General features: G+C 42.5%; 1 protein-coding gene across 5 annotated transcripts in view; it reads left to right on the top strand.

The window, feature by feature from the left end:
• Window positions 1-5844, top strand: part of TEAD1 (TEA domain transcription factor 1) — a 153526-nt gene extending 147682 nt beyond the window's left edge. For all 5 annotated transcript variants that reach the window (XM_069016595.1, XM_069016596.1, XM_069016594.1 and 2 more), the window contains one exon: window positions 15-5844. In XM_069016595.1, the coding sequence (XP_068872696.1) occupies window positions 15-128 (114 nt within the window). In that variant the 3' untranslated portion in view covers window positions 129-5844. The remainder of the gene's footprint in view (window positions 1-14) is intronic.
• The last annotated feature ends 9770 nt before the right edge of the window (window positions 5845-15614 follow it).

Raw genomic sequence — 15614 nt, 5'->3', positions numbered from 1 at the left:
CTTCCCCCACACAGGTGGTGACAAACAGGGATACACAAGAAACTCTGCTCTGCATGGCTTGTGTATTTGAAGTGTCGAACAGCGAACACGGAGCACAGCATCACATCTACAGGCTTGTAAAGGACTGAGCAGTTATTTATATATACACTTCATTTCACTTCTTTTTCAAAACACAGACTGTAAACCTCAACACTAAGTGGCAGTGCCTCTGGCCCAACTTTCACCCACATTTTTCTAAATCCTGTTTTAGTGAAGTCATTTTTAATGTGTTCATATATAATTGTAGCTGTGAAATTCTGGTACAGTTGTAAAAATTATTTCTAAAACTAAGTGTTCTTCAAATTTGTAAACCACAGTTCTTTGGGAAGACTGTATTTAAGAACCTAACGCCTCTGTGTGTGGAGGCCTATTTTTAATTCTGATAGAAAAACGTATGACAGAGCATTTGCCATGGGGAAAAACTGACAGCATTTATAAGAATTTATTTTGGGTTTTTTTCCAACATGAAATACTTGTTTTACAATGCAAGTGAAATTGAAATGAATCTTTAGCTATAACTGTAAATGAGTACACAAAGTTAATAATCTTTATAGAATTATCTTTGTAACTAATTAGGGTGGAAGATATGGACGAATGTAATTCACTAAATTATTTTTTAAAATGAAACATTTTTCTGTTTGAAACCAAATGAAAAATATAGCCTTAAGAAATGCCTGATAGAAACAGACAGGTCCTAAAATTAGGCAAATTTTGTATTTTTTTCTCAACGCTAAAACTAATCTTCTAATCCATTAAACTTTCAAACAGGTATTGCAGAGAAAGAAAACATCATCCCTTACCCCTAACATATCTAGTGTATTTTAAAAGAGTATAAAGTTGTATTGTACTAATATGAAAATTTGATTATTTAATGAAAAAGATGGCTCATTTTGCAATAAGTAGGTAAATACTGAAGATTTAGACTTGCATTATATGTAGTCTCGTGTGTGCAGTTATATTTTATATGGACAACTATGTTTTCTAATAAGATGAGCAAAAAACTTGCAACTCTGAAATTAAGAGATGAACGGAAACAACTGACATGGTGACAGCATCAAGCCATTCAAACAGAAAGCAAAACACTGATGTGTTTGAAAGAAGAGTGTGTACACCTCTGAAAGGATCAGCAGCTTTAATATCTGTGAGACGCTAGAAAATCACAACCAACATCAGGCAAAGATTGGAAAGTGGAGAATTTTATTTTTTTCCTCCTTTTCCTCTTAATCATGGTGCTCTTACACCTCTCCCAGTTGTCTCTCCAGGTCTGGCAAAGACCTTATCTGAAACAAACACACACCTACCACATGGGGTCTGCTGTCCTCTTGGATGTGGTAGTATTCATCCTTCTGATAAATTCAGGGAAGACTCCAGGAAGTGAAGTACAGCTGGAGATATTTTAATACTGTAAGGCTTCGAACCACAGCCGTGGGTGTGAGTGATTGTCTGAGGTCCCCACATGTGAGAGCAGCAGTCTCATCCCTCCCGTTCAGCACAGAGGGCGTTGCTCAGTTCCTCTCCTCCCGCTGCCTCTCGTTGCCCAAGCAGAAGTTGTTTGGGCAGGTGCTGGGCCAGCAGAGGGTTCTCAGGCAAAACATTTGTCTGAAAGGCTGAGGGCTGCCTGACCTAGCACAAGCCACCTTAAAGATCAGTGATGAGTTATCAGCAAAGACGGTTCTTAGGAAAGTTTTTGGCAGTCCTGAATCAAAGTTCAGGTTTCGCAGGCCCCTCCTCCCTGCCCTTTACGATACGCTCCCATGCACAATTTAAGCAGGGAGTTTACTCCCAGGCACACTGCTGTAGTCTTCAAACAAGCAAGTCTTATTTTTTCTTTAAATTATATCCCTGCATAGTCCTTTCTGTTAGAATTGCCCACTGTTGAAATGTCTAGACTAGAATAGAGCCTAGGCAAAGTAGTGGGTCAGACCATCATCATCCCTAACGCCGGAGAGGTCTCGGTGTCGAGGAGGGTGCAAACATCACCAAGGGGAAGGGAGACTGCTTTAGTCCCTCAGCCTGATCTGGCTCCATGAGGTGGATGGCTGCTGTGATGTCTAGCTGTGGATATTAGGGCTGATGATCTTTCAGTTTATACTCTGCGAAGTGAACAGAGAAATGTGTCCATGGCAAGGTCTCTTTTAATGTTCATTTTTAACACTAACCATCACATCAGGAAAAGCACTGCATTGTAACAGCCTAACGGTAGCCCTTTATTCTAAGCACTTGGTGTTACAAGTCAAAAACTACTTTTTGTTTTTTGTTCTAAAGTTGTCTTTTATTTAGGGTTTGAATTGTGGGTTTGGTGTTTTGTTTTTTTTTTTTTTTTAAATTTTTTTGTTTAATAACAAGCAAACTCTTTAAGGCATATAAAGTATGTGAGTCAATGTGCAAAACCAGGTACAGTTTTTTTTTTAATAGGATCTGGCACACTACATATGCCATAACTATAGGGTATAAACAGTCACAATGTTTATTGGTGTTCACATATGTAATATTAGGGAAACTACTTCCATCGTCTTTTCTTTACACTTCTGTAAATGATCCATACCCTGTATATGTTAATTCTTAAAAGCCTTAATCCTTCAACTGTTGAGTGTGGGGTGTGTAGTCCAACAGGCTGCCTGTAAACTGTGAGCTCTTTTGTAAGCTGGAAGTACTTATCTTGTTACTGTTACTTTTTTGTAGGAACCTTTTAATTGAGAGCTGCCAAAGCATTACAATATGCAGTGCCTTAGCATTATATTAGAAGTACCTTTAGCCTCTTAACATTAAATTTTATACATTGTTTTATTAATTGGTTCCATTTTTAAAATATCCGTATTTTTCCCCACAGAAACGCTCTTTGACTGCTTGGTCTAAACCAGCTGTCTGTACAAGTCAGTCCCATTGCAGTGAAATGCCTATACCAAAAGGAAAGGTTACAGATTCCTAGTTCTCCCTGAAAAGTGAATTGTATTAATGAATGCTGCCTTTTTAAATTTCATGACCAAATAATTAATTGTGACTCTTCTGCACTCTAGCATGAAAGTGCCTTTGGTTTGAAATTCCAGCTTAGAAAAGTGCTGCCATAATAATGACAATTTGTAGAGAGACCAAAAATATTTAGTTATCACCGTAATGCCTTTGGTTTATTGGAATAGGTTGAATCTACAGGCCTCCATTCACAAAAGAGCACCATTCATAGCAAAGGGATTTTGCTAATGATCAGCCTGCTGGAGAAAAATCTACTGTTTGCCATTTCTGACAGCATTGCAAACCAGCAACTGATTCGTCTGTGATATAAAAATGAAAATATTCGCATTTATATTCTCCTCATCCAATCACGCATCTGCATAATGAGAGATCCGTATCCTACAGAATTTCAGTGGACAAATATGGCTTCATTGATCTCCTGTAATAATATTTTGGTATCTGTGAAGATTCTTTGTTTAGACAGAAGATTTTGTTTACAAAGTTGTGCACGCTGAAGGTCAGATACATAAAACAAGACGAACACGGAGAACTGAGCATAGCGAGGGTAAATGCAATTGTGTGGGTTTAAGCATTGAAACGCTGAGCGTGAGCGTTGTGGATAAAGGTGCTGGTAGAGAAACTCTGGCCAGCACGACTCAGAACACAGGGTTGTTTTGTTTTCCTCCCAGATGATGTCTTGGAAAAAAAAACAAAAAAAAAAAAATTAGCTCCTCTTAATAAAATGTCTGTATTTGATACCTTCTGTGAACGGGGGCCATACTCTCCACTACAACTGAAATCGATGGGAAGAGGAGCAACATTTTAACAATTTTAGAAGGAACAAATATCAGCAAAACCAAAAGCTGTCAGAGGGATTATATAGTTGTGAATACAATTTTAACTTGATTTTTAAAGTATTTGATGAAAACTAAGATTAACTTTTTATATAGAGAAATATTGTGACACTGTGTGGTAAATATTGTGATAATTCAAATTCCCTTTCTCTAAAATATTATTTTTGTTATTCCTTCAAGGTCTAAATCTCACTTACCTCTAGAAGACAAGTAATCCTGTTGAACTCAATGAGACTGAGGTAGGGCAAAGACACTTTTGGCCCACAAGCAGAACACACTTTTTCAGTTATTGCCAAACATTTCGGCTGTGCTAGTCAATGTTTGTGATAAACTGCACCTCTGTCTCATTCAAACAAGCATAATGGTACCATTTGGGGCTGTTAAAAATTACTACTAACAAATGTAGTTTTACTTACTTGAATTCCAGACTGATTTTGTTTAGGTACTGCACCACTATTTTGAAGGAATTGCAGATCTAATGCCTGTTTCTCACTTTCCCCCTCCACCACAGCTACAGCTCAGTTTGGCAGTAGCTTCTCCCGTGGAACCCCATGGGATGGGCTATTGGGAATAATGAAGGGTGTACATTAATGTTGAATGTAAGTAACTGGCCAGTCCGAGGCAGATACGACATTTGACGTGCTAATCCGTATCTATTTATTTTCCCACTGCGAGTCCTGGGGCATGCCTGCTGTGTGAAGCAGCTCCCCTGGGAGTTTTCCTGGAGCACTCAGTCAGTCACACTGAGAGCCCTGTTGTTGTCCCCCCCTTTCCTTTTCCCATGAGGATACACGTGCCCGGGCGCGCGGCGCATGTGGGGAGTAGAGCCCGGCTTTGTCCTTTGCTCAGGATGATCTCCTTTCCCCCTCTTATCTTTCATAATGAGATGTTTAGCCCCCCTAAGAAAGATTGAGGCTGTATAAGTCAAAGTACAAGAAACACTCTGGACATCTTCATCCTTTAACTTTTCAGGTCATTCTTGCTGAGATCATGTAATTAGTTTTAGTGTGTAAATTAAATCTTAAATGCACTCAGTTGACTAAAAGGAGATGGATCCCTGTTACCTCCTTACAGAATATGTGTTTTTGTTTTTGTTTTGTTTTGTTTTATGGGCCTCTGATTCAGGCTCACGACTGCAGACAAAAAATACAATATGTGCCTGAAAAAAAAAAAAAAAAGACAAAAGAATTTTATAACATTGAAAACCTGAATAGCCTTTAATTCTTCAGTGCATTTTATGTAAAACAGGTTGGGTTTTTGTTTTGTTTTGGGGTTTTTTTGCCATGTGCATTTGTTCACATTTGTAAATGACTTAATGGAATTCTCACTTTATGTTTATTTGTGTAATGTGTATAAAATGGGTTTGTGACTTAAGCATATTCATATATGGTCAGTGGTTACTTTAATATTGTACTGCTGCTGGTAACTTTTGATGTAGAACTTGCCTTTTGATGATAAAGTACCTCTAGGTTAGACAGTGAGGGAAGGCTCTTGGAAAAAACTGAATGTTCTCCAATGTTTTCTTAACATATTTGCAGAAGCTTTCAAAAGGAGTTTCAGTCAAACCTCTTGGCAGTACAGTATTCTTGTATTTGTTATTGTCTGTGTGTAGGTACTGGTACCTTTTTTTTTTGTTTAAAATGTTTTAAGTGTTGGCTTTAAAGTGAATTTATCTTTAGTATGATAGTAATATGAAAATTATAGGTTTTGTGTGCAGAGAATTTTTTTATAAAGTGCTTTGTAAAAAAAAAAAAATGTATTCTAGCTTTCGCGGTACATATGTGTGATAACTTTAATATCCATGACAGTTAAGTGCAATTATTTCATCACTCTAAAAATGCTATTTTTGTGTCGGTTACTGCAGGTGTTTTCATGTCTTTGCAAAGTGACACATTTTGATGCCTTCTTGATAAAGTGGTAGAATTTTTGTAGCTTTCTAGAAACTTTGTATTCATACAGTATCGATTGAAAATAAAGAAAATGAAAGTGTTTTGTGCATTTATCATAATCTCTTACATCAATCTCTTCTTAATTTTGGGTGTAGATTTCAAAACCCTTTTCCAAAATAGCACAAGGCCAGACTTGCAGCAATACATGTGTACCTTCCTAAAGGTGCCAAGGAGATCCAGCAGGATTTACAGAAATCTGGAGGGATGGCGCTTGAGGCTCGCACATCTGGAAGCTGTGTTCCATGAAGAGTCCAACATCCTGCTTCTTGTTTGTGTGTCTTCCTAAAGAAACAGTGGTGGATTTTATTGAGACATCATTTAAACCACACCATTACAATGGGAAAAGCCACCCATCTCTCTTAATTCCAGAGTTAGGAATGACCTGTTCAAAATATTACAGAATAAATGGTACAAATACATCATTAACTGAGCAACTAGAACTGACTGAGGAGCACAGTGGTTATCTAAGGTCATTTCCTCCAGAACACCAAGCTCAGTGGGAACTGAGGTCCTAAAATTGTGCCATGTTTTCAAGAGACTCATTTCTTGTTTTTCTTAAACCACCTGCCCCTCAGCTAACAGCTGTACCTGGTATGATGAGAGGATGAAACAGGATCAAATTGTCTCCTGCATTCACAAAGAGAAACCACCTTGCTAGGGAAAAAAAAAAAGAAAAAGAGAATAAGAGGGATATCCTGGCTCAACTGAAATCAATGAGAAAGCGAGCAGGACTTGGTAGAGAAAAAAAAAGTACATCTGGCTCATCTTCTGGTTCCACAGGGGAGCAGCAGCTTTTGAATAAACCACATACCCCTCCCACACTCCCCAATTCTCCTTTGGGTGGCAGATGTTCCACTGCTATTTTTAAAATACCAGCAGAGCACCCCCCCTCCGTGTGCTAGATGAATGGGGCGAGAGCAAGGCACAGATATGGTCTGTTTTGACCCTGTTTTCTCTTCTTTGTTCCCATTAAGTGTATGGCTTCAGCCCTTTGAAGTGTGTTAGCTGTTTCAGAAGCAACCTGCTTCTTAATTAACGTTCTGCTTCTTAATTAATTTAGGTTAAACCCATAAATCTTCCACCTTTGGGAAAATGTCACACAGCATTTCAGGCTAGGAGTCCCCATGTAGTGTCACCATCAGTTTATGAAGGAGCTGGTTTCAGTGGGAGCCACAGCCCCTCCCTGACGAAGCGTGGGATGGTTTGCACAAGCAGGGAACAAAGAAGCCAGACCAGTTAGAGCACAGAATCCATCTGTGGTCCATGGACTTTTCTCCAGCTTTTTAATTTTTTTTGAGATACAGCCTATTTGACACTACAAATCCAGGAGACATTTCATGCTCACAAACCCATGAGTAAAAGGAGGGCTCAGAGCTCAGCAATGTGCTAGCAGATGTCTGCAGTCCCCACACGCAGCTCTAGCTGTTCATCCCAACCCTGACCTTTTGCAGCCTCACTGTTGTTGTGTGGGGCCCCTCGAGCAGGAACAGCTGAACAATCTGTTACCCCAAACAGTGGCAGCCTTGCAGTGTTCATAAATAATTACCTGCCTTGCAGGGAGGTGGGAAACTTCACTGGTTAATGGCTGCAAATTGTTCTAGGATTGCTGATGTTCCCTGAGAGCTAGAGCTGTGCTGGGGACACTAGAAGGTGGTAAGGGCAGGAGGGAGTGGGTAGAGACACTGTACTGGGAGTGGAGGGAAAAAGAAAATTGTAGAAACCCAGAGTGCAAGTGACTGGGAGAAAATAAGTAGAATGGTATTGCTTTTCAAAGAAAATGAAAAGCTGAGGACAGGACAAAACAGGAAGAAGGGACGAAAAGGATCATTAAAACCTACCACCATCAAAAAAGTGTCCATCAGAAGAAGGCAGGAGAATCAGAGTAAAATATAAACTACAACAAAACAGACAAACATTCACCTAGGTAAATGTAATTTGCTGCTGTTTGGTTTGGGGTATTTTTTCCCCTCCTGCATTACTTTTTATTAGCCCTTTCTAGTTTGGGGCATATCCTGTTCAAGCTTAAGGGAAAGGGCTGCTGGAGACCTCCACTCTTGTGTGCCTCACTGGGGAGACTCAATAAAGCCCAAAAACCCTTAGTAAGCCACCCTGTAACCCTCCCTGGCAGATGAGGAGCTGGCAGCTTTGTTTTGGAGAGAGGGAGAGAGAGAAAGCAAAATGAGCAATGGCCAGAAGAGTATCTGAAACAATCAGCTGAGCAAAGACACTTGAGTGCAAGTGACTGCTCTCAATTTACTCACCACTGGGGATTTCTGAAGCCACCTTCTTTCTGCAGATGTGTGGGTTTGGGTACATGCACAGGGTCCATTGCAGGTTTAGTTGGTGAATTTCAAAAATACTCCTTTCCTTGCCCCTCACTCTGTCCTAGAGCTGAGCATAAATGTGTAACCTTGATGTTATCAAACGGGAGCAGAAAGCCAAAAAAGAATGTTTTTTCATAAATCTGTTTCTAAACATGTTTATCAGCTTTAAGAGATGTCCACACACAGGGAACAGGAACAGTTTTGGAGCCTCAGGCATTGTAGCTGTCCCCTAACTCTGTAAAGTCAGTGTACCACTATGGATGGTGGTTGGGGCCACCAGAGAGAAAGGCACAGGAGCTGTGATTAATATGCACAGGTCCCTTTTCATTCCTCTTACTTGTACAGGTCAGTGAGAGGATTAGTCCTTGCCTTGCAACGCACCTCAATGCTCTGCCTTCTGGACCTCCAGCACAGACAGGGAATGGCAGCAGCTTCCAAACTTACTCTCTGAGCAGAGCACTGAGCTGCATGAGCAGCTGACTTTCCCAGCAGGTTAACAAACTACAAACTGATTTTTTTCTTCTGCCCCAAGCAGGTAAATTTATTAGCCATATGTAAAGATAGTTCTCCATTTTTTTCTGTTGGCAGAGACCAAAGAATAAGGGGGTTTTTTTTCTAGACTTTTAAAAATTCCTTTCAGCTTAAATCATATGTTCTCTGCAGTGTTATCAGAGATTTAATTTTTTTTTTCCAAGATACTTGTCTTTTCTTATCCTTTTGCCTGTGATGTTGAACTTCTGAGTGAGCAAAAGTTCCTACTTGGCAAAATGGACAAGAACAGCATCCAGGTTATAACCCTTCTCTTTGGTACTTCCTTTCTGACAGAGTTTTATGTTAGTTGAAGGGGATGAAGGGGAAAATGGGGTCTTCTTATTGTTTGGCCTTTCCATTAGATTTAACATGAACCCACATGAAAAACTCAGGCAATGAAGGACTAGATTCAACCACACTGCACACATATCACAGCATTCCACAGCACAGGCAATTTGATGGCTTCTTTGTGAAATGTCTGTATTGGTTTTACTATGGTTATGTTATATTTTTACTAGGTTTAATCTGAACTTTATCGCCAGAACAACACGAAGGGTGGAAACTCAACGGCGCAGTTCACCCCAGAGTTAACAGCAATAACGTGGGAGGCAGAACACCAGGCTCAGCAGGGTTCACACTCCCTATCTCCTGCAGTGATCTCCTGTTTGGAGGGAGGTGGTGGTGAGTAATAATTGGGACGTGCCCCAAGACTCACCAGCAATAGGCTCTGGATAAGCACAAAGGGACGGGGAGATGTGGGGCAGGAACCAGCAAACTCCAAACTTCCTGGCTTTCCTGGCCTGCCTTCACACATCTCCCAGATAACGAAGGACAGTGTCCTGTGAGCGGTGAATGCATGAGAGGGGTGTCTTGAGATCTTAGACAGCCCCTCTCATTTTTGCAGAATCTTTCTCTCTATCTGCCCCCTTCTCTGAAAGGCTATTCCTTGGTCACCAGGCTCCACAATTCCTCTGAAAGGCTATTCCTTGGTCACCAGGCTCCACAATTCCTCTGAAAGGCTATTCCTTGATCACCAGGCTCCACAATTCCTCTTCACTGCAGGGCATGCAGAGCACTCAGACAGAGCTATGGCATCAGCTTTGCTTTTTCTTTTTCCATGTAAACAAAACATCTTCCCGTTAAGAACATCAGTGCTGGAAGTGGTACACAGTTAACAGGAACTCCGAGAGAGCAAGGCTAAGGGCTCAAGAGCCACTGGGAGGACACACACAGGTGGTCAGGAAGGCTCTCCATGTGTCCTGCTCTAGGCCAGCATGGTTTCTCAGCTGGGGAGGAAGTGGGAGGAGCACCCTCTATCCCTGCAACCTGTACCACCAAGGGAATAAGTACAAGCACAATGGAGGACATTAGCTTGAAGGTACTGGAATACTAATGGAAAGGAAGAACTAGCCATAGGGATTAGCCGTGATCTGAAGATGAATCTGGTGAAGGAGGAGATAGCATAAAGACTGTTCCAGAGAGCCTTTTTCCACCACTTCTGGTCAGACACATAAAAAGGCAGAGCCAAAGTCAGTGTTGGTCAGCTGGAGGCAGCTGGAAATGTATCAAAGAAAGAGGAATGAGCCCAGAGGACCTGCCTGAGGAAAGAGTACAGGGTGCTCATTATTATGAATTAATATGTATGTGGTCAATAAGCTGAGTAGGAAACCACTGAGAGGAAGGGGAGAAGAATATCAGATAATAGCTGAGAAGGTAGCTCTGAGAAATACTGGGAGAACAGGTGCAGAGCTCTCTGAGTTTGAGTGGATGGATAGTTACAAGTGACCACTGCCAACGTCAGAAGTTTCTGGACAAATTAGGTTTTCTTGGGTGTGTCCGTGCATGGGAAAGCTGTGGATGCAGCAGTAGACAGATTTACAGATAAGAAAGATCTGGGAGGGGCTGCCCACAGGTTTCCTGTGAAAGGAGATAGATGGAAAGTCGAGGGGGGCAAGGAAACAAAAGCCATGGGGATAGCACTGCACAGCACAGACTTGTGAAAGTGTCTGTCAGCTCCAGCAACCAGCTCCTCCTGACTAGGACAGTGTGTGGTGGCTGCTCCTGTCTGCAGAACAGGGGGAACAGGGCAGTGGTGAGGCTGACAGCCCTCAGACACACGCTCAGGGCTGAGGAAACAAGACATCACCTGGAGCTCGTGTTCGGCCGCCTGTTGAGAGGACAGACGAGTACTTCTGCGTAAGAGATGGTCACGATTACAGAGGAGATCTCTGGCTTTGTCACCCTCAGAGTGCCCAAGTAACAGGCAGTGGGGGGTGGGGGTGCCCAGTTCCTTTAACAAATAGAAATAGAGGAATTCTGTATAATATTTTAGCTTTTTTGTTCAAAGGTTAAATACAAAGATGCTGTTCAGCCATTAGAAAAGTACCCGATGAGAAGCTGGAACTCTGGACTTAGAGCATGTGTTGCTTGGCTCTTCTGAAAACTAGGAAATAGCCCTGGTGCTGAGAGAGTGGACAGCCCCACATAGGGGGGAAATATAGGAAATATGTAGGAAAATATAGTTTAGGAAATGCTAGGAAAAGAGAGGTCATGTCAAGAGCCAAAGGAGTAGAAACTTCTCTGCCAGCAAGTGGATGAAAAAGCTTGAAAGTCAGATCAAGAAACAAGCCAAAATATCTTTAAAGGAAACATTCATTCTTCCATCCTTCCATTTCAAGATTGTATCAATGCCCGTAGTAACTGGATTTATCTCTCCATATGATAACAACGTCGGGTTTTGTGCTTATATGAAGTACCAGTTTGTGATCTGAACATCTGACAAGGTCCCTCAGCCAGGAGCCCAGAAGGCTCCACATTTTCTCCTCACTGAAGAGGCCCAGGTAATTGGGGATGCCCAGGGAAAGGATGTGGCCCAAGACAACAGCTGTATCCTGCAGGATTCTCGTGTGTGCTGCTGCACAGCAGTGTCAGGTGGAGCACGGGGTGGCAGTGAGGCTCATCAGGCCCTGCTGTGCTCATGTCATGACTGCAGAGTGTCTCAATCAGTTTACCTGCAAGTACCAGGTATAACCAGGTTAGATAAGAGCATTGCCACCATATGTAACCTTTGGACTTTGGCTCGAGGCTTCTACTTTCCCTTCTGGAGAGAACACATCGTATTTCACTGTCTGCTTTATTTCTTTCTCCTTTATTGGAGTTGTGCTCAGTACCCCACACAGATTGATTTTCCTGGAGGCACAAACAAGCAGATAGAATCTAGAGGACGTTTAAATAAAGGGAATCATTGTAAATGGTCTTTGAATTAATAAATATATATAAAGATAAATAAGAGACATAGAGATATATAGGACATATAGATTGTTCAAACAAATCATGACCCATCTGTTCAGTGTGCTCTGTTTATGTGTTCTCGGTGCTAGGATATCCTGGAAAACAATAGGACTTTCTGGACACACTTGGGATTCCAGCTGGGATGCAGCAAATTCGCCATAACATCAAGTGATTGAAGGATGGATCCCAAGATAATAAAGCATGTCCAATAGGAAGAGTTTACCCTAAAAAGAATACCTAAAAGGCACAGTCTACCTTCTGAGCTAGCTAAATTCAAGCTGACAGAATACGCACTCCCACTGTAGCCACTACTAATTAGCAGAAGAGAAAAGAACTACCAATTTAGAGATGCTGATGACCTGTAGGCAGAGGCAGTCACTGATTTTTAAGAGATCCTTAAGTTCCCAGCTTTCTTCCCCCTCCCATATTCCTGCCAGCCGCTGACCTTCCTTTGATCTGCTGTAAACCTGGAAGGTTGTCTCCCTTCTCCTCTCCAGATCTGTGTTCAGAAAGAAGGAGCTGCAGCATTTATCATTAATAACTGTGCACAGCAGCTCCTTCTGAGTCTCCTTTGAAGGACTTATTCCTTCCTGCCTAATTAAGAGAATATCAAGCAGGATTCTCAACAAAAGGGATTTGCTAAGAATATTGGTAAGAATTTTGGACTTCTCAGTTTTCTCTAGTGCACAGTCTGAATACATAAAGTAGAAATTCATCCATCAACATAAATTAGGCAACAAGATAGGAAAGATTTGATTCACCTGAACAAAAATTACAAAAATGCCTGTTTGTGCTCCCCTTTCTTGCTGTCATCTGGTTCAGCAACGCAGTTTGGTACTTGGGAACAGCTTGTATCTGTTACCCCAGTCTATATGTATTTTTAGGAAGCTACCAGTAAAAGCAAAGGCAATACATTGTCTTCCCCGTTCTCTTCCAAAGCTCTCCTCTGCACCAGCAGCATCCTCCCTGTCTATTTCTGTTCCTAAATCAATTAAACATTCAGCTCTGCTGAAAAGAGGGAAAACCAGTTACTAGAATGTCTTGACTTCTTGACTTCTGCTAATTCTATTTCAGGTCAATTGCTTATTTCTCTGTATTTCTTCACTGCCAGTACAGTAAGCCATGCACTCTCCTGGCTTTAATCCGAATTCTCTGTCACCTGGCCTGTGTGATACCCTGCACACATAAAATGACAGAGGCTCTGCCTCTGCTGGAGACCTCTGTGAACAAACAGAAATTTAAAGTGCCAATTTACTTCCAGCTTTACTCCCAGCTACAGGTGAAGGCAGGTCACTGGAGGAGACTGACCTCAATTTTATTCAGACTATCCCTGTAGCCCTCCAAGATGAAGGCTAAATGCCACAGGTAGTGGCCCTGCAAGAGGCGCTCAGTGGCTTTGCCAGTCTGGGAATACAGCTGTGCATGAGATGGTTTAAAAGCTGAGTGAGGCACCTCAATTGAATTACACAGTTCAAGGGAAACTAGGACTACTAAGCACATAGAAGCCATCTGACTCTCCACAGACAAGTTATTACTCAAAAGGTTTTTGTGCTTACCAAATAATCTGATCTCTGCTTAGTGCAAAAGGGTTTTCCTTCTCTTTGAACTGAATTTCAATGTGTCCTTGCATGAGGAACATAATGAATGACATGCCTACGGCAAATGCTGTTTGAAGCACTGTCCTTTATTCCTGGAGCCATTTCCAGGGAAGGATCTCTGGTTTTATCACAGATGCCCTCTGCAGCATCACTTTTTGCTCAGGGGATGACACTTGGGTGGACAGGATTTAGCACAAACACAACCTGGTGGATCTCCCCTCTCTCAGCCAGGCAGGTGGGAGTTGTGCCTCACTGGAAGACAGACACGACAGGGTCTGTAAACTGAAGGCAGAGCACAGGATTTTAGGAGAACTGTGAGGCACAGATCCAAAGATCCATTCCTTCACCTCCCAAAGGTGTGCAAAGATAAACACCAAAGAGACAGATCCTGCTGCTGGTGTCAGTGCTGCAGAAATGCAACTGTCCAAGTTAAACTACAAAAGCTTATGGGGACTTGGATGAAAAAAATCCCACCCTCAGGGAAGTGGGGCATTTGAAAGTGATTATCAGGCATGCAGCTCATTTTCACTGGCTGGTGACTCACCCTGGGTACTTCTTGTGCAGCCCAAACATGGCCTAACAAAAAAAATGTAAAATGTCATTTTGTCTCTTTTTGGGGTGCCATCCAGCAAGGGCCCCTCATGTTCACACCTTCCAGATTCCTGGCTGGCTAGATGCAGAAAGCTTTCCAGGCCCAGTGCTATCCAGGCCATTCAGGACAGGGTGGCAGCAGCATGGGCAGCCTGTGCAAGGGGCCAGGCTCCTACCAGCATCCCTTAGTCACTAGATGTCTGATCTCTCTCTGCCACTTCACCCTGAGGCCCAGGGAAGCATCACTGCTATTCCAGCTCTGCCTTTACTGAATAACTCAGCTAATAGCATCAGATGAAGCAGTGATTTTCTGATGTTTGGCCAAGCTGTTAACATTGTCATTCTAGCACATTTTAACAAGTACAGGCAGGTCGGGGTGTTAGTCATATTTCTACAGACACGGTGGTGGTTATTTTTCTCTTTTTCTTTTCTATCTGAGCCACTTTACTGGGCTTCAAAGCTGTCAGTGGAAACAGATGTGTGAATGTTATAAAATTATGCTGCTGCATCAGGGGTTTTTTTATGGCTTTGTATAAGTTCAGGCCAGAGGGCCAAGTTCTTTGCATTGAGAGAAGTTACCATACGGAATTACAGTCTGTGAAACAAGCACCCAGTCTTACCCAGATTAAAAAAAAAACCCAACAAACAACAACAACAACAACAAAATCAAATCAAATCAAATCAAATCAAATCAAATCAAATCAAATCTAAAATACAACTGTCTACCCTGACCTAATTTCAGTTCCATGTGTACACACACTATTCCACAGTCTCCAAATAGATGCTAGTGGGTTTGGTGGTACATCTGAAAGCACATGGCTTCAATACTTTATCACATCCTCACTGCTCAACAGGTGGCCCTGGTACCATTAAGTACATCCTGGAGAAGGCCTCTGTGGGATGTGAATCCTTCAGGAGCAGGTATTTATTTTCCTGGGGCTCCTCTGAGCAGCAGCTCAGCCTGCAATCCCTAGCAAGGCTGTGCCACTCAAAGGCTTGTTTGAGTGAAGTTCTCAGTGGAGACACTTTTTATGCCTCCTAGGCTTGAACTGAAGGGTGGTACACACTGTGTTCCTGCAGGAAGTTTTGCAGCGAGCCCTATTTTGGGGCAAAATATCGCACCACTCCTGTAGCTCGCTTATATCAGCTGTTAGTGTAGGATGTGCTTTAAGTAACGCGAGGAAACATCCCATTTCTTCCCGTTGTGCAAGTCCGAGTGACTCTCTGGGCTCTGCTGGTTATGCACGGAGCAAACGCAAACAAAACTCCTTCAGGCATGGGCGGGATTAGTTACGGGCGCTGGAGCGCGCAGCTTGCGCGCTGTGCGCGGTCCTGGCCGAGCGGCGCAGTCCCCGCGCACCCCCGAGCCGGGCACGGCCCCGCCGCGTCCCGCCTGCTCCTTTGTGGCCCCGCGGGCTGCGGAAATCGCGACAGCCGGGCCCGGGCTCCCAGAGCAACAGATTGCAGAGCATCCGGCCGGGCCGGGGC

The sequence above is a fragment of the Aphelocoma coerulescens genome, chromosome 5 (assembly GCF_041296385.1).
Source record: "Aphelocoma coerulescens isolate FSJ_1873_10779 chromosome 5, UR_Acoe_1.0, whole genome shotgun sequence".
Lineage (NCBI taxonomy): Eukaryota > Metazoa > Chordata > Aves > Passeriformes > Corvidae > Aphelocoma > Aphelocoma coerulescens.
This window is presented reverse-complemented; position numbering and strand designations above follow the sequence as displayed.